This window comes from Gopherus evgoodei, chromosome 2, assembly GCF_007399415.2.
Source record: "Gopherus evgoodei ecotype Sinaloan lineage chromosome 2, rGopEvg1_v1.p, whole genome shotgun sequence".
Lineage (NCBI taxonomy): Eukaryota > Metazoa > Chordata > Testudines > Testudinidae > Gopherus > Gopherus evgoodei.
This window is the reverse complement of record NC_044323.1, coordinates 2,031,285-2,050,701: the sequence shown is the minus strand read 5'-3', so window position 1 is coordinate 2,050,701 and position 19,417 is coordinate 2,031,285. Positions and strand designations below refer to the sequence as shown.

General features: G+C 52.2%; 1 protein-coding gene across 1 annotated transcript in view; it reads right to left on the bottom strand.

Moving 5' to 3' along the window:
- Positions 1-4,917: 4,917 nt before the first annotated feature.
- CSPG5 (chondroitin sulfate proteoglycan 5) overlaps positions 4,918-19,417 on the bottom strand; it is a 36,402-nt gene continuing 21,902 nt past the window's right edge. The window contains exons 4-5 of the mRNA XM_030549767.1: positions 13,735-13,807; positions 4,918-5,390 (exon numbers count right to left, since the gene is read on the bottom strand). Coding sequence (XP_030405627.1) covers positions 5,229-5,390; positions 13,735-13,807 — 235 coding nt within the window. The 3' untranslated portion in view covers positions 4,918-5,228. The remainder of the gene's footprint in view (positions 5,391-13,734; positions 13,808-19,417) is intronic.

Below are 19,417 nucleotides of genomic sequence, written 5' to 3'. Positions count from 1 at the left end.
AGCCCACTAGCAACAATCTGTGCTCCATGTGGGCACTTACAATCAACTAGCCCTGAAAATGGATGGCGCTGGAGTCTCGGGCCCATACCCGGCCATCGCCGCAGTTTTATCTGGTAAAGAGACTGTGATCAAGTCATCCCTTAATGTCCTCTGTTAAACTGAATAGATTAAGCTCCTTGAATCTATCACTATAATGCAGGGGTTCTAATCCATTAGTCATTCTCACGGCTCTGCTCTGAACACACTGCAGTTTATCAACACTCTTCTTGAATTGTGGACACCAAAACAGGACACAGTATTCTGGCTGCAATGGCACCAGTGGTAAGATACAGAGGTAAGATAACCTCTCTGCTTCGACTCAAGACTTCCCAGGGACCATTCTAAGTTTGATGGTGAAATATTGTTTTACTTCTTTTATCTGACTTGGAGGGATTGGCTTGCAGGCTTCCATCCTGAACAAATGACATTTTTCTAATGGTGTGCTAATTGCTTATTTTTCTCTCTCTGAAGGCTATATTAGGCTTGGCTTGAGGATGAATTCCTTCTCTAGCAGAAACCAATAGATCTGGGCGGTCACTTGGAGAATGGTACTGAGTAGCAGGCACAGTTTCGCTTTCCCCACAGCGTTGGACTTTATCGTGCTGTCCCTGCTCATACAGAAAGCCAGATTCTGATCTCAGTAACTCTAGCACAAATCTGGGATAATGTTGTTGAAACAAATGTCTTGATTTACACCCATGTGAGAACAGAATCTGGTGCAAAGTCACTGAAGTTAATAGGAGGTCTGCTTAAGCAAAAATGGCAGGATTGGGACTGTCTGTATTCAGCCCCTACAAAAAAAACCACCTGTGTGAACTTTGAATTAGGGTTGTTACATTGCCTATCGCTCCAATGCAAACCATACAAAGCAAGGAATAATGCCAGTTGCAATTGTCCTCTGAAGAGTCATTCTGCCCAGTTTGGAAGATGAAGTTCAACCATTACGGTGTGTAACCCTGTGATTTTAGTGCTGATTTAAGTGCAAATCTCAATGCGACCTGAACTAGAGAGTTGTTACCAACACAATCAGAATACGTCAGACAGTACCGTCTGATTAAAAAAGTATTGACTGAATTCCTACTCTCACTTACACTCTGTTATTCCAGAGTAACTACTGTGACTTGGGTGAATACCCACTTCCTCAGTGCACATGCATCTGAGGAAGTGGGTATTCACCCACGAAAGCTCATGCTCCAAAACGTCTGTTAGTCTATAAGGTGCCACAGGATTCTTTGCTGCTTTTACAGATCCAGACTAACACGGCTACCCTCTGATACTGTGACTTCTCCACTGTAACTGAATGCAGAAGTTGGCTTGGAGGGTTTGTTGATAAGGGTCACACACTGAACTGCTGAGGGGTTGCCCCACTGTCTGGGTAAGCACCACAGACCAGGTCAATATATTGCTACTCCTTAATTGTATTACAGTAGCACTTAGGAGAATCAAAGAACAGAGCCCCTCAGCCCCATTGTGCAGGGTGCGGCACAGTCAGCAGTAAAAAGGAACTCTCTGCCCCATAGAGTTCACAAACTAGGTTAGCACAATATACAACAGGTGCCGGAAAAAACGAATGAGGGGGAGAGAATGAGGTGAACTAAGTCAGTCACTGTACGCTAAACAGGGGTGTCTGCTCACCATGGGCCTGATCCAAAGCCCAGTGGAGTCAATGGAAAGACAGGATCTGGCCCTTCCTGCCTATCTATGATAAGTATTGCAGGTAACATGGCAGGACTGAGGCCTCAGGTGGACTGGAAGAGTGAAGATAGAAATTTGGCTGATGTTTGTGAGAGGTTTTAATGCAAGAAAGCCTAGTCCATTGAAGAGAGAAATGACCCACAGATGGTGACGGCTGGGAATGTTGGCAGAGAGAAAGTGAGTGGTCAATATGGGAAGGCATTAACAGGGCAGCTAGGCAGGTCAAGGCACGTCAGCAAGGGCTCTACAGGCCAGAAGCCTGAGTTGGTGGAAATATTCTCCTCTTGTCCCCCACTGCTGAGCCTGGTTTCTATGTCCAGTAGTGATAACCAAGAGCAGCTTTCCTCTCCCCTACATACTATGGCCTGATGTCAGTCTTCGTGTCACGTCCCCTGGCTAATGTAGCCTGCAAGCTCTTGGGAGCAGGGATCTTGTCTGCCTTATTTGTGCAGCACAGTGCACCTAAGGGACATTCTGTACATCACCATTTCTCAACACCAGGCAACATGGTTCTGTTTCATTATCCTGCTCAAGTGGTTGAATTCCTTCAGCATCAACAGGGGGAAAAATCCAGGAGCAACCGTTTGCCTAATGCCCTGTACTTAATCCGGGGGAGGAAACTAGGACGTTAATAATTGAAATGTAACGATTAGGCACTCAGCAGTACAAAGTCCATTTTGTAAAAAAAATTTCTTTTTACATAATGGTTTGGCAATGTTAGAAGATCGTGAGTGGCTGTCTGGACCCCCTCTGCTGTCACTGGAATAGACGGTGACATTGACCTAACTAGTGGGCTTGGTGCAAATAGTTATGAACTTTCTTTCTCTCTCTCTCTCTCTGAAGATCAGTTTGAGAGAAAAGTATTTAGGAATAATAGTCATTTATTATAAGAGTCTGAAAAATTAAAAAAAAATAATCTGGCAACTGGGCATCGTCACTGTACATAGTACTTCACACACCAACAAACGCTTACCTAGAGTTCATCTGGGTTAGTAAGGGCGTCACGTTCAGAATTCTAATAATTCTTGGCATTTACAGAAAGCCGTCTGATTTTAGATGACCACCTTGAGGCATCTTCAAAGGTGTTGAGGTGTCTTGTTAGCACCTAAGTCCCCCATTTAGGCATTCAGCAGCCTTCTAACCCCATAGGCACTTAAGTCCTGTAGATGTCTACATTTCCACTGGCAGCATCCATAAAACTGCCTAAATCCTGACACCATCTCACAACTAACGAGCCACTGAGCATCCTAGCATATGCCAAGGCCCCTCCACACAATTCTCAACTTAGTCGGAGGAATATCTATCCTGCCAGCAGGGTCTGAGCCTTTAGGCATGCTGTGAGCACACCTAACAGCTGCTGGACCCCCACGGCATAGCTTCACAGATTCCAAGGCCCAAAGGGATCAGTGTGATCATCTAGTCCGACCGCCCGTATGACTCAGGCCAGAGAACTGCCTCGGAATAAGGCAGAGGGCTGGCTGCAGGCCTCCAGTAGGTAAGGGGGCAGCACAGCATCCACACAAAAGACAAATGGGGGCCCAGGGATCTATGGGGTGAACATGAGAGAGGTACTGAGTGTGGCAGGAGAGAGAGAAAAATAAGTGTGATGGCTACAGCGTGGGTTACTTAAGTGCTTCCACTGACGGCAGGGAGAGCTCTGGGCACTCAGCACCTCTGAAATCAGCCCCTGCGGGTGTCTGAAGTTGGGCACCCAAAGGTTGAGGCATCTAAAATTCATCAGTTTGCCTTGACACTTCACCCATCACCGTGCTTAAAAAGATTCCAATGGCCTTGGGACTGGGCATGAAGTTTCCTACCTTGATAGCACTCTTGGGGTTTTTTTGGACCAGCTGGGCATATCCTCTAGGCCTAATTACCTGCAGCAGCAGGAGGAAGGAGAATGGGGTTATTGCTGGAGCTAGGGCTTTGGAGTCATCATCTGTATGACTGACTCCATTGTGGAAGGGGCAAGAGAAGTGACTCGGCTTGGGGTCCTCTGTGTCATTTGACTTTCCCTTCCCGTTGCTTCTCTTTAGCTGCACCTGGTGTGCCCACGGCCGTAGCGTGCAGTGAAGTGTGGCACTGATTGCCTTCCCAGCAGTGTTTCATCAGCACTGGCCCGGTATCATTCTTCATCCAGCCTTCTCTCCCCTCCCCACCCCAGCAGCTGATGACAGTGGCAAATATGAGCAATGTCTTGACATGGCAGTGGTCATATGAGAGCGTGTGCTTCTCCTCCACGTGCCTTATCCGGAAGGCTTTTTGCAGGGCAAAGCTCCCAGTGCCATCACAAACACTCTCAGCCTTTGCCAAGATGGACAGTGCAACACTGCAGTAGGACCCCACCTTGCAATGGAGTAAATTGAGGCTCCGACTCAGTTTCACCCTGGCATTATTAGGCAAACCAAGCAAGCCTCACAGGCCAAACCCCATTGATGCCAAATGAGAGCTTTTCCTGAGTAAGGACTTCAGGAAATTACCCCCTTCTAAACAACATTTCCCCAGGATCCTCGCCAGCCCTCCACAGGTGGCATTAGGCAGTTGTGTTGGGAATTCTGCAGGGGGAGCTGCTCCCTGTGGCTCAGCAATCAACACCCCAGCAGGGTGTCAGACAGTACTATTCGGCTGGATGTTAGCTGCTATTTGTTATTCTGTTTAACATGCTTCGTCTGCCAGTCCATTAAGGGGCAGAAACCATATAATGTGGCTTGACTGGGTTAGCACAGCCTGTGACTAATGGCTAGCCACAAGATGCAGTGAGCAGCTCCCTGCCAATCCATGCGCTAACATTTTTTCAAATCGGGTGCAATTCAAGGTCACTGCACCACTACTTTGAGGACTTCAGTGCTGCACAGACTTTGTGCTGGATCTAGGGACTGCTGCGGGTTATCACCCATAATCCATTTGGCAAATACAAATATATTCACAGCTATCACGATCAATATGCAAATAGCACCAAGGGCTAAATTTACAACAATGGTTGTTTGCGATTATCGAGCGCTGAAATGGGCAGCCGCTTGGAAACAGGAGTCGATCGTGGCCTATCAATGACCTGTTTGATCTTTTCCATCTCCAAGACAGGGATTACAGTCCGGCCCACTCACACAACAGCAACAGGCAACCGTGTGGCTTAACTTTAAAAAAATGTTTTATTTCAAGATCTTTTTTTTGTTTTTAACTCGTATTTCAAAAAAAGTTGGGTAAAAGTACAAAAAAAGTCAGTTGAGTAACAGCAAAGGTTTAGAAATCACAGCCGTGGAACTAACCCAAGCAATATACAGACAGAGCACATACCAGACAACCCAACGGACACAATTCATCTGAAGAGCATTTTGATTCTTCTTTTGTATTATTTTTTCTCTGTACAAAATACACCAAAGCATGCCATGGGGCTGGGGGAAAAAATATAACAAACAGTTACTAGAAATGAGAGTTGTACAATAGGAAATGGAGTGTGCTCTCTCTCTCTCTCTCCCCCCTCCTCTCAGTTTCCTTCATGTCAAGTTGTTCTGCAGACAGTTCATACCAGCCTCATCCTGTTCGCCCTTCCCGTTATCATGCTTGGGCGACATGGAGTTCTGAATATTAAATGATTCCTCTTCTTTCACGCAGGATTTCAGCGAATCCTGCAGTTTGTGGGAAGCATTGGGGTCATCCTGGAAAAAAAAGGAGAAGAGAGGTCACAGAGGAGGCTCTGAAGGAGGCCAGAGTAGCCAGAGAAACCCTGCCCCTCTTTATTAGCAGAGCACTGAGAGAGCAGGGGGTGATCACATAGGAGTAACAGGCACAGCACTGAGAGTTGGAGCAGAGGGGCTCCCTCGCTGCGAATTACCATAGAAGGTTCTCAGCCGGCCTGTCACCCACGCTCCTCCCGCCTGCCATCCTCTCAGACATGTCGTGTCACGAGACCCCATGACTCAGCTTTGAAACAAATCCACAGTGAATGAAATCTGCTCTCAGTGAGTTACTGCATGGCCTTGCTCTCAGCACTGAAAGCCTCTGAGCATAAACAAAGGACCCTGCCTGCCTTAGGGGCCAGCTACCGTCATGCATCCTGTCACAGCAATGGAGACTGCCCGAGCTGGGTTCAGTTTCGAGAAGGCGAGAGGCAGGGCTGGGGAATTGTGTCCCCCTCGACACACAGCTTTTGGGGGGAGGATTGAGATTGTTTTGTTTCCTCCTCATGTTGCTGATGGAGGTTGTGTAGGTCCCTATTGTTCACTGGGGTTTCCCGGACATTGCTTCCATGCTGCCGCCCCTAATGAACAATCATACTGAGCCCTTTCCACCTGCAGATGTCAAAGCACTTTACAAAGTCAGGGGAGGGACTATCAGTTAACAGATCTGCCCCTGCACTAATTGATACTGCTAGGTAAGCCACAGGAACTAAATCCCTTAATACCCTGGTGAGACAGGTCGCCAGCGCCACCATAGGCACGGACTCTGTGGGTGTTCAGGGGCTGGAGCAGCCATGGGGAAAAATTGGTGGGAGCTGAGCACCCACCGGCAGCACTTCACCCCGCCCCAATGCCCCAGCTCTCCTCCGCCTCCTCCCCTGGGCGCGCCGCGTGCCAGCTTTTTCCCCCTCCCTCCCAGCGCTTTTGCCATGAAACAGCTATTTCACACGGCAAGTGCTGGGAGGGAGGGCAGAGGAGGGGAAACGCGGCATGAAGCAGGGCCGAGGATTTGGGGAAGGGGTCCAATAGGGGCAGGGAGGGGCGGAATTGGAGCAGGGACTTTGGGGAAGGGGTTGGAATGGGAGTGGGGCTAGGGAGGCACGAGCACCCACTGGCGCTGGGGAAAGTTGGTGCCTATAAGTGTCATTACCATAATCTTTTACAGACGAGGACACTGAGGCAGAGTCACTCAGCCTGTCAGCAGCAGAACCAGGAACAGAAACTGGGCGTGCTGATTCCCAGCCTCCTCATCGTATACCATCCTTCACCCCTTCTTATATTGGAATTGGAAAAGGTTCAGAAAAGGGCAACAGAAATGATAAGGGGTATGGAGTGGCTTCCGTATGAGGAAAGATTAATAAATCTGGGACTTTTCAGCTTGGAAAAAAGACGACTAAGGGGGGATATGATAGAAGTCTATAAAATCATGAGTGGTGTGGAGAAAGTAAACAAGGAAGCATTATTTACTCTGTCTCGTAACACAAGAACTAGGGTCACCAAATGAAATTACTAGGCAGCAGATTTAAAAGAAACAAAAGGAAGTATTTTTTCGCACAACACAGTCAATCTGTGGAACTCCTTGCCAGAGGACATTGTGAAGGCCAAGACTCATAGATTCATAGACTCATAGACTCTAGGACTGGAAGGGACCTCGAGAGGTCATCGAGTCCAGTCCCCTGCCCTCATGGCAGGACCAAATACTGTCTAGACCATCCCTGATAGACATTTATCTAACCTACTCTTAAATCTCTCCAGCGATGGAGATTCCACAACTTCCCTAGGCAATCTATTCCAGTGTTTAACTACCCTGACAGTTAGGAACTTTTTCCTAATGTCCAACCTAAATCTCCCTTGCTGCAGTTTAAGCCCATTGCTTCTTGTTCTACCATTGGAGGCTAAGGTGAACAAGTTTTCTCCCTCCTCCTGATGACACCCTTTTAGATACCTGAAAACTGCTATCATGTCCCCTCTCAGTCTTCTCTTTTCCAAACTAAACAAACCCAATTCCTTCAGCCTTCCTTCATAGGTCATGTTCTCAAGACCTTTAATCATTCTTGTTGCTCTTCTCTGGACCCTCTCCCATTTCTCCACATCTTTCTTGAAATGCAGTGCCCAGAACTGGACACAATACTCCAGTTGAGGCCTAACCAGCGCAGAGTAAAGCGGAAACTATAACAGTGTTAAAAAAAACCACAACTAGTTAAGTTCATGGAGGATAGATCATGAATGACTGTTAGTCAGGATGGGCAGGGAAGGTGTCCCTAGCCTCTGTTTGCCAGAAGCTGGGAATGGGAGACAGGGGATGGATCACTTGATGATTCCCTGTTCTGTTCATTCCCTCTGGGACACCTGGCATTGGCCACTGTCGGCAGAGAGGACACTGGACTAGATACACATTTGGTCTGACCCAGTGTGGCTGTTCTTATGTTCAAAAAAAAAAATCCTTGCTGCCAGGTGCTCCAATGCCATACCCTCATCGGAGCCGGCCAGGGTTCGTCACCACCCCTTGCTCCTGGGGGAGCTTCTTCGGCAGGGCCCCAGCATTATGGATGGTGCAAGGCGTCTGGTGGGCTGTGAGCCGGGTGTCTGTGAGGGAGCTGCTGTTTTTGGAGGGAGCATGAAGAGCTCCTGGGGATCTTTCTGGGGGCCACAAACAGCAGAGCCTAACCCACTTGCTCAAGCCCCTTCAGACATCCTTTGCATATTGCTGCCACACCAGGAGGCCCTCTGGGCTGTAAAATCTACATTACCACATGAATGTTAAAGGATTGCAAAGACAGCTGTATATGGCATCCCCTGGGGCTGGCATAGCCTCCAGCAGCTCCGGGCTAGCCCACACCTCTGCCCATTGCGCCTGGCTCCTGTCCAGGAGCCCTTCTGCTCATCCACTTCTGGGTCCTTTCCCAGCTCTGCCGAGCCGCCTCACTCCTGCTGTGCCAGTCCTGCCTCCCACAGCCTTTCAGCCCCGCTCCGCCACACCACCTCCACTCCCATTTGCAAGAGCCTCTGCTTTTCCGACTCCTGCCTCCCCTGGATACAGAGATTTTAATGACCGATCCTGCCGTGCTGACATGTTAACACGCTGCCTCTCTGCTGTGCTATCCAAACATTGCACATCAATTCCCTCACTGATTTGGGGGATTAGTCTGCACTCCACAGAACAATAATTCTACAGACAATGAATCAAATCCATTGATGGGAGGTTTGCTACTTGTACATGAACATGGTGCCATGAGCCACTCCAGAAATCAGGAGGAATCTGCCTCTAGTAAGGCATGAGATGGTACGTTTGGATCTAAAGGCATTCTGGACCGCTCCCTTGAACTAAAGGGAGACTAAAGTAGTGACTAATGGCTTTCCAGACCTCCATCCACTAGAGAGAGAGATGAGTCCAGCCCTGTGAAAGGTCAATACTGTATCTGCAGCACTGCCCTCTACTGGATGGAATCAGTACTGCTATGCTGTGTGTCATAGGTGCTATACTTCTAGCCGGTAAAGGAGATTCTCTTTTGGCTCAACTCCTAGGATCCTATGCTTTTGGATGAGGAGGAGGATCTGAGCTCTGTCCCCAGTGGTGCCGTGAAGTTCTGCATGGCCATGATAGGCAGCATAATGAAGACCTAGGCAGTTGCAGGTTCCTTGCAGGATTTTAGTACCCAACATACTGCATATGAGAAAACAAATGCAACAAATAATGAATTCGTAGCTATTAGCGGGTGCTACACTGAGAAACTGGCTGCCTGCCAAGAGCCCAGAGAAGGGTTAGCTGATCACGTGACACACTACAGTAGCACGTTCGACCAGCAGGCTTAATTAAATGCCATCCCAATCACTGATGCTTTGCACATCGAGTAACCGTGGTTATGTAGCTGTGGAGCGAGAGATGCAAATTCTGAGACTCAAAGTGCTCCAAGCTGATCAGATCTGTCCAGCAGTAGTTCCCCTGTCACAAAATATTCATCTTTAGGCCAGTTTCTCCTTACCAGTTTTCCCTCCATTTAACTGAGTGTGGTGAAGGTACTAGATTAATATCCCTGGAGCCTGAGCTCCACTCTGTGTACACAGGACAGGTACAGCCTAGACAGCTTCTGTGGAAGATTCATACATTTTAAGGCCGAGGGGACCATCTGGGTGGGCTCCCTACTTTGGGACTCCCCCAGCGAGCCCTCTAACTTCTCACACACCTCACTCTGCCGATCTGCCTGCCTTAGCCCCACTCTGGGGATGGAGGGCAGTTCATTCTCCAGGGCCAGTTCAAACCTATGGTCAGCTGTGGTGGTGGATTCTGAAACCCAGACACCCCCAGCCTGCTTCCCACAGACCGCTAGACTGGACTCAAAGCCAGGCCCTAGAAGGGGAAAGTGCCACCATCTGGAACCAATCCTTGAAGCCATCCAGTCTGCCATTGCTGCAAGGTTTTGTTTGTGTTGGTGAGGAGGGAAAGAAAACAAATGAAGCAGCTCGAAGCCAGAGCACAGGATTTGGAGAAGACACCTGGGAGGTGCTGGAACAGGTCTGATCCTTGCACTCCTTCCTCTCCGCTGAGCCAAACTCCCATTACACAGGAGCAAGCCCATGGGATGTAACAATGACCAGGAAAGATGCTGATCTGCAGAGCAGTCAGGAGAAGGGAGCCAGCTCCCGTGCACAGCTCCTTACCCAGCCAACTTAGGCAGCTGATGGACCTGGGAAGCAATGGGTCAGACCAGGGGAGGTGGAGAAGACAGAGGACTTGATTATACTGATGGTTGATGGTCCCCCAGCCTCATAGATCCAGATGCCAAACGGCCCATATATTAGTGCTGCTAAGTTTCTCTCATATTTCTCAAGATGTGGCCAATGTCTTCCACCTGGAGTGGGGAGATGAATGGCTTCTTCATTTCTCTAGTGGAGCCCTCGGGATCTTTCCTCCCAGTCCCCCGCGAGCCATTCAGATCAGGGGGTTAGTGCATAGCCCTAAGGACAGGGAGATTGATGGCTACGAACCAAGGACGGCCAGTTGTGGTGAGAGGACTGAGAGATAAGGAGAGTTGGGTTCTTGTCCCAACCCTGATACTGGCCTCCCGGCATGCTCTTGGGCAAGTCACTTAGCTTATCTCTGTTTCTGATTTTCACCCTCTGAAACATAAGGCAATATTATTCCAACTGTGGGGAAGTGTTTTTGAGCTCTGGAGGATAAGTGCAAACCCCCATGGCTTGAAATCTAGCAGAGCTGTTTCAGTATCAGCCAGAGGGGACACTGCACTTTCTAGCCTCAACTAGCTGTACCGCACAGTGTTACTGTGTGCTGTGAATCAAGTGCCGGGATCCACCCCAGAGCGGGCTGCGTTTCAGTCGTGGGTGAAGTGATCCATATATATCCATCCCCTTCTTCTCAGGGGTGCCGTGGGAGTGTGTGCCAAGCGCTTTGAGATTCCCCAATGAAAGGAGCTATAGAAGAGTGAGCATCATTCTCTGTCCTACCCAAAGGTCAGGATCGTTAGAAGAGGTAGATTAATCGCAATAAACGCTGCAGGTCACCCTTGCCCTCCTCTCTGATTGTCACCTGCTCTCTGCGTCGGTTTCTCATTGAGTCTTCTCTAAAGCCCTGTACATGCTCTGGCGCTGGGACTGCACCTGTACTAACTGTCTGCGATCAGTGCTGCCCGGGGCTCCAGAGGCTCTGGCTTGCGACTCAGTGCTCACTTTCAGGTGTGAGTCAGGAGATGGGAAGAGGAGACCAAGAGATCAGGGCCGGCTTTATGAACGGCGGGTTCCGATTTGAATACCCGGCGGCAGACCGGGGTTTCGGCAGCACTTCGGTGGCGGGGGGGTCCGCTCTGGGTCTTCCGTGGCACTGAAGGACCCCCCGCCACCAAAAGGCCACCAAAGACCCAAAGCGGCCCCACCCTCCACGCCGCCAGGTGAGTTAAAAAAATATTAAAAATTAAAAAGATGCCTAAGGCGCGGGGCCCGATTCCAGGGAATCAGGGGAACTGGCCTAAAGCCGGCCCTGCAAGAGATAACAGGTTAGTTTTCACCCTCAATGGTGGCATTCTCTGCACCCAGGTCCTAACCTTACAACACCTTCCGACCGAGAGGCAAAGTGGAAGCTGTGGGTGAGCATCTGTCCTGTACTTGCCCTTAGCTGGACATGCTCTGCAGTTTGCATCTTTGGCTCCCTTTTCTGACAGGGAGTAAGGAGCTGGGTGGTGCCCCTGGTCAGGCACAGAGAGGAAGCCCAGCCTCTGGAGGATTCAGCAGGCTGCAAACTCACCGAGACAGGCCAAGAGTGGCCTCCTGAGGTAAGACCCCATTGCTGGGAAATTGGAGGGGGTCATGCAGGATCTCTCAGGCACCCTGTCCTTGGCTGTGTCCCATCTAGCTGCCTCATGCTGCTGCGTCAGAACCACTCACTCCCCAAGGAACTCTGCTTGCTCCGAGGGGGCAGAGCAGGCATAGGGACGTGGAGAGGTGAGCTGGGGGCACCGGGGAAATGGGAGAGAGAGGGAGGGAGTCGGAGGGAGGGCAGAGAAAGGGGGGGGGGGGAATACTCCCTGGATTTCAGGGATCAGTGACCCACATCATCCCAGATATGGCAGGGCAGGACCCTGCAATGTCCCACGCATGGTGACACAATGGGTCCCTCAAAATCTTACATTCAGAGGATCCCAGTCCCACAAAGTGCCACAGTGCCCACAGTGTCCCACACAGAGAGGGTCCTGCAATGCCCTATGGTTGGGGGCACAGTGCCCAGAATGCCCCACAGTTGGGGGTGCTGGGTCCCACAGCATCTCCTGTGTCATGGGTCAGCTCAGCCTCTCCCATTTCAGGGCTCTGTGTCTCCCATTTGAGGGCTTGAGACCCCTATTTCCATGTACAATCCCCAGGGCTCACAGTGCCCCTCCCCCATGCCCATGCCTTGGGGTCTTTGTCCCTTTCTCAGGGTCCACTCCCCCCCCGACGCAGCCAGCGAGGTCCTGAGACATGGGATAGGGGTTTGCACCAGACAGGGCCTCAGAACCTCACAGGCCCCACGGCGCTTTGCTGGAGAGAGTGAGTGACACACAGGGACACACACAGACAAGCCACGCCGCACTGCCATCCAGGCCTGCACAGCACTCCCACGTGAGCATGGACACGACAGAGGGAGGGCAGGGGAAGAAGCCGAAATGAGCGACGGGGGGAGACGCTGACTAGACTGGCTGTCAGCAGCTACGGCACTGACGGAGGCTGCTTCAGAGTGCAAGGCACAGGCCGAGCAGGGGGTCCTGCTCCAGCAGGGAAGCTCCCAGAGCCTGCAAGGATCAGGGGCCTCGCTCAGTGTCAGAGAACAGGGGTGAGGAAATGGAGATTTCTCCCCATTCCCGACATTACTGTTCTGGAGTTTGTCCCGAGAGAGGGGCCGCTCTGGGCACCGCCAGTGAGAAGGCGGGAAGGAGAGCAGGACGTTCCACCCAGCGGCTTCACTTGGGCTAACGGCTGCCACCTCTGAGATATGAAGTACCGGGAGGTCTGGGATGGTCCTGAGCCCACAACACTGGCTGGCTGGCAGTGGGTGCTGAGCACCCTTCCACACTGCCCAGGACAGTCCTGGGAAAACCTCGGCCAGTGGCAGCCCCACTCAGACCCGTGTCTATGTCAGGGTCCCCAGAGTGAGTCCACGGCCCCAGCCTGCAGACATCTCCCCTGGAGCCAGTAACCATCCCCAGCAAACCCTTTCTGTGCCCCCCGGCAGGGCCCTGAACTCTGCATTCCCTTCCCATGGCCCCTCCATGGATGCCGACTCCCTCCTAAGTGTGTGAACCTCAGACATCTTCAGCCCCTGCACTCCCTCTCCTCAGACCTGAAACTGCTCCTGGCTCCCACCCTGTCCTGCCCCGCAGGCTCCTGCCCGGGCTCCCTACGCCACCCCAGCTCCTGCCAGGATCCTGCTGTATCACAAGTGAGCAGGATGCCAGGCACTGCAACACTCGTGGGTGGGGTTACAGTCCAAGACATGTTGCTGCATCCTGCTGGGCAGCCGGTCACAGGGGCCCGGGAGTCACCTACACCTCTACTCCCCTCTGCACTGCTCCCAGGGGCAGGCCTGTGGCTATGGGCCAGGGGGTTTCACCACAGCCTGATCCAGTGCCAGCCTATTGGCACCACTAGCCACAGTGCCCCCGTTCTCTGTGCCGTGACGCTGCATACGCGTGCTGAAGCAGCCCCTGGCCAGGAGGGGGAGGCGTGCAGAAGGGAAGACATGACGAAGACGAGTTACCTGACAGATAATGTTATCATAGTAAGCCAATGCACGGGCATGAGGGGAGAGGTTACATGGAGTGTCACAAAGTTTCCTTACATTTGGATGGGAGCCCTCGGCAATCGTGGACAGGGAAAAGTTATCGTTGTGGAGCTCAGACGGCGTTCGGTACCTGCCAACGGGGAGAGGAGACACAAATGGCGAGAGGTCAGCAGACTGCTGATCAGTTGTACAGGCAATTGCTTGAGCACCCTTTGGTTAGGAAATATACCCAAGAGACCAAATAACACACTGATTAGTATGGCACAGGGAAAAGGTTCTACGCGATATGGGCCCCAGAAGAGTCATCCCATGCAGCGATGTTCCATTCACCTGACGCAGAAGGCAGGCTGCCCAAAGCTACGCCCTGAAACCAGTCTTTTATACCCCACTTGTTTACCAGAAAAAGGTACCGCATCCGTCATTCAGCTTTCACGTGTTTGTGCTGGTGAGCCCGGTGTGCCCCATATATTCCAGACAGGGACGTACCCTTGGCTTTGTGTCATAGAATAGCAGGGTTGGAAGGGACCTCAGGAGGTATCTAGTCCAACCTCCTGCTCAAAGCAGGACCAATGGCCAACTAAATCATCCCAGCCAGGCCTTAAAAACTCCTAAGGAAGGAGATTCCACCAGCTCCCTAGGGAACCCATTCCAGTGCTTCACCATCCTCCTAGTGAAATAGTGTTTCCTAATATCCAATATCCTAATGTCACATTCCAGGTACTAGGGGGGAATGAAAGCACCACCAAGATCGTGTGGGCAGCTCCTTTCCCATTGTTCTGAAGACATAATCAGCTGCCCTGATGCCAACAGTTTGCCTATCTAGTCAGACCAAGGCCTCCCTTGGCCAGTGCAGAGAGTTATGGGCTATTGAACATCAGTGTTCAGGATTATGACGCAGGGCAGGCCAAGTGGCCTCCATAGGTACAATATGTATATTTAAATGCTTGGGATACAGATAATGTGGGAAGTATTACTAGGATAATACATACATACATGCTGGCCAGTGGCTATTAGTCAACAGGCCCCACGAGCTCAGTTAAGACACAGCAAGGAGCACATGCCAAGCCAACCGACCCTCCCCTCCAACACGCAGCTCCCAGCCCCTCCTGCCCTGGCCCTCCACCCAGCTCATCCCCAGCGCCTTCCCAGAGGCCTTCGCTTCATGCACTCTTGCTAGCACAGAGCGATGGCACAAGGAGGCACCTCATGCCAGGGACGCCTCCCTAACAGCAGGGAGTGGGGCTGCTGTCACAGCCAGTGTCGGAGGTGGGGCCGTGCTAGCGCCATCTCCTGGAGCCCCCACATGCTGCCCACACGGACCTTCACCCTGGTCACACTCACACATACTGGCCTGTACTCACAGCTACACTGGTATGTGTGTGTCAACACACACACACACACACTTGTCTGCACCCTCACCTCTAGGCCCATTTGCACACATTCATTCGCGTGGCACGCTGGTGTGTACACATTCCCAAGCCAGCCTGCACGCCCATATGCTCACCCCCCATCCTATATGAACTTGAACGCATCGCGTGCACACACAAGTGTCTCCACACACCCACGCCATGCTGCACGCACATCTCCACCGATTAGACCAGGTATGCCTATACCCGCTCATGGGCACTGTGACAGGTACACTGGCCCTTTAATCCTAGAAAGACCCAGAAGACCCCGTTCCAGGAACAATGGAACGAACAATGGCTCAGGAAATGGTGGCCGCTGGAGGAGAGGCAGCAGTCCCAGGAATTAGTAGTGGGAATGGGAAAAACTCAGGACACTGTCCTTTTCAGGGTGCAGGACAGGGTGGGGCAGGCCCGCTGGGAGCAGCTCTCCGCAGGAGGGCAGTAGATCTGCTGCCTGCCTTCGCCCGCAGCACAGCGGGCGGTGGGCAAAAGGAGGAAGCCGAAATGGCTGAGCTCCGCCTAGAAAGGGCTGAGTGGGAGGGGTCGCTGTGTGCGGAGCAGGCTGGGGCAGAAGAGCCAGAGCCGAGTGTGACTCTTGGTGTTGTGGCCTGCGGCTTGTTTTGAATAGTTTCGGGGGGGGGGCGGGGGGAAGGGAGGGGCTGTTAGTCATGAGAAAAACTGCCTGGAGATCTTTAGGGGAAACAGAGGCAGGCTGCTGCAAAAACGCCTCTGGCCACAAGGGTGGGGGGTAACTTAACAGGCAGCTGCCCTGATATAAGCATATGCCCCCCGCACACACACTACACACTCTTCCATGGACACTGGGGCACACCCCTCCCCCATACACAATAGCACACCCTCTCCATGCCTGCTGTGCCACCCTGCACTAGTGTGAACACACCGCTCTCTCGTGCATGCCCCTCCACGTTCACACAGGTCAGGCGAAGCAGCTGGGGTGATGCTGCTGGACTGACGGCCAGCACCCTTCCCCCTGCCCCCTCGGTGACCTGAGGCCCAGAGGCTGGTGACTGGTGGAATCTGTCCCTCTGGGTTTTCCCCAGAGGCTCCGGGCCCTGGGAACGGACAAAACACCATCTGCTGCTGCCAAGCTAAGAAGCCCCATGCAGCGCAGCAGCTGCTGAGGGCTTTGCAAAGCTCTTTCCCGCGCCTCCCCCTAGGAAGGACGGAAGGGACAATCGCTTTGTGGCTGTGCATTCAGGCAGGGCCCAGGGCCTGGCTTGTTTGCGTTTGTGCCTGCGGCGAATGGGAGAAAAATGCCGCATGCACGTGCTGACATGCAGGCTGGCCCCATGACCCCCAGTCATTCAGGAGGAGAGTCCAAGGCAGTTCTCAGGTTGTACAGAGGGGCAGCCGCTAGGCACCGATCCCAGCAGCTGGGCTTCATTAGAGCTTGGATTTAGATCTGAAAGGAGCCACTCCAATTTACAGAGGCTCTTTCATCCCACTGAGAATCCCAAGCCCTGAATGGGCATCAGTCAGCCAGCCAGCTCCTCTCGTTCCCTGAGACACCAGGGTCACCCCCACTATGCCACGTCCACCCACTTCTGCATCAGGGCCTCATCCAAAAGGGCCACAGAGGGTGGGTGCATCTAAGCATGGAGCCGAGTGCAGGCTGGCAAACATGCATGAGCTCGTGCCATGCTGCGACTTTCTGGACAGTTTCAGAAACCCAGGGGCCAGCCCATCTCTGCTCCTTAATAACCCTGGGCCCCATTGTGCAGAGGCTGGGGTGAGACCCCAAGTGTCCTGGCCAAATTCAAATGGAAGAAATGTAAATCCGCTCCTCTTAATCTCCTCTTGTGTTGCAAGCTGAGAGGTTTGCTCACAAGACTGGGAGCTAGGAAATCGTGAGGATTAAACCTTGGTCTGAAAATGACCCTCTTCATAGCATTAAGGTAAATCATGTCCCCTCAATGCCTCAGTTTCCCCATCTATAAAATGGGAATAATCTTTAATGACCTCAGTGATGGGGGGGTTACAAAAATGGTTACTGCCTGGGAAGTGCTCTGAAGATGTAAAGAATGCTAATGAACCACCAAGGATTGTGATTCACTGGATGGAGAATTCTTCACTGCCGCACTACAGTGTTGTGTCATGTTGCTGTGCGCTGTTAACCGCTACCAGGCGTCACTCCAGAGCTGGCTGCATTTTGGAGAGGGCTGAAGTAATTCACATGTCCTGTGTACTGCAGAGTTTGCTGGGCTCTTCGGGACAAAGAACTATCGATGTCTAGCCCTGGGGGAATGCAAGAGAAGAGTCTGCATGATCCTGCAGAATGCACCCACCACGGAGGGAGGGGGCTTAATGAACAGACAGCGGGGGCTGTGGGGCGCCAGCTGGAGAAATGGGATGAAATTAAGAAAGGAAAAAAATGAGGCCAAGTGTTAGGAGCGAGGCGTGGCTAGCGAGACTGGGCTGTGGAATCGGCGCCAAGGGGAGAGAGTTGAGCGCCCCATCACTTGGGACATTCAAACCAGGCAGTGCAAAGCACTTCCTAATAATGACACTAGGGGCTTGTCTACATCACAAAGTTGCAGCGCTGGTGAGGGGGTTACAGCGCTGCAACTTAGGAGGTGTACATATCTGCAGGGCATCACCAGCACTGCAACTCCCTGTTTGCAGCGCTGGCCGTACTCCCGTTTTGTCTCGGGTGTAGAGGATCCAGCGCTGGTGATCCAGCGCTTGTAATCAAGTGTAGACACTTACCAGCGCTTTTCTTGACCTCCATGGAATAAGCAGGTATCCCAGCATACCTGAGGAAGCCTCTGGTAATCAAGCAGGTCTCCTTCCCTGCGGTTTGCAGGGGGGTTCGGGGAACGCGAGAGCAAACCGCGGCGAAGCTGGTCTCCTTCCCCGGTTTGCTCTCGCATTCCCCGAACCCTCGTGCAAGCAGGTCTCCTTCCCTGCGGTTTGCTCTCGCGTTCCCCGAACCCCCGTGCAAGCAGGTCTCCTTCCCTGCGGTTTGCTCTCGCGTTCCCCGAATCCCCGAGCAAGCAGGTCTCCTTCCCTGCGGTTTGCAGGGGGGTTCGGGGAACGCGAGAGCAAACCGCGGCGAAGCTGGTCTCCTTCCCCGGTTTGCTCTCGCGTTCCCCGAACCCCCGTGCAAGCAGGTCTCCTTCCCTGTGGTTTGCTCTCGCGTTCCCCGAATCCCCGAGCAAGCAGGTCTCCTTTCCTGCGGTTTGCTCTCGCGTTCCCCGAATCCCCAAGCAAGCAGGTCTCCTTCCCTGCGGTTTGCAGGGGGGTTCGGGGAACGCGAGAGCAAACCGCGGCGAAGCTGGTCTCCTTCCCCGGTTTGCTCTCGCGTTCTCCGAACCCCCCTTGAAGCCGCCAACAGCGCTGCAGTGTGGCCACATCTAACACCACTTGCAGCGCTGGTTGCTGTTAAGTGTGGCCACTCTGCAGCGCTGGCCCTATACAGCTGTACTAATACAGCTGTAACAACCAGCGCTGCAAAATTGTAGATGTAGACATACCCTAGGTGCTTTACAAACACTAATTAACCATTCGTTAGGGAGCCCTCCTGCCTGGCCCCGGGGGATGGGAATCTAGCTGAGCTTGTCAAGTCTATCACAGGCGGTGGGGCTCCTACGAGCCTTTGCAGTCCAGCACTGTGCTGTTTGGGGGTATAATCAGAGGTCGACAAAGCCAACAGATGGATGATCACAGGATGGGGGTGACTCCAGCAGCTAGCTCAGTCTGTTCCTCTCCAGTCTCTTCAGGGCAGAGAGTAACATGCACCTATAATCTGGGCACGCAAAGGCAAAGCTCAGTTGGGTCTCTCTTGAGGAGCTGGGATGGTTTTGGGAAGGCCGTCTTCCTGCGCTCCAGAACTCACTGGGGCTGGGGAAGTGATAAGGCTGCTCCATCCCTTTACTCTGCTAACACAAGCTGAGAGCTGCCCCTAAGAGATGCATGGCTTGGCACACAGCCCAAGAGACAAGCACCAAGCGGCAGGGTGGGCTATGGGTCCGAGCCCAACAACGGGAGCCAGGAACTCCTGGGTTCTAAGCCCAGCGACGACACGAACTGCTGCCGTGTGCCTCCGTTTCCCCATCTTTAACATTGGGAATCAGAGATCTTAAGGTCGAAGGGCTCATCTTGTCTCACCTCCTGCATAATTTAGACCAGAGAAGTTCAATAACCTCCAACTCCCATGGGGGCCATGAAAATTAATTAGTTAGTGTTTATAAAGAATGTTAAAGTATTAAAAATGTTGCAGGGTAACAGTGACGAATGACATTTCTATAAAGCCTTGCAGCCCAAGACTTCAAAGTGCCTACTCACTGAAATGCAGCCACCTCTGGGGTGGGTGG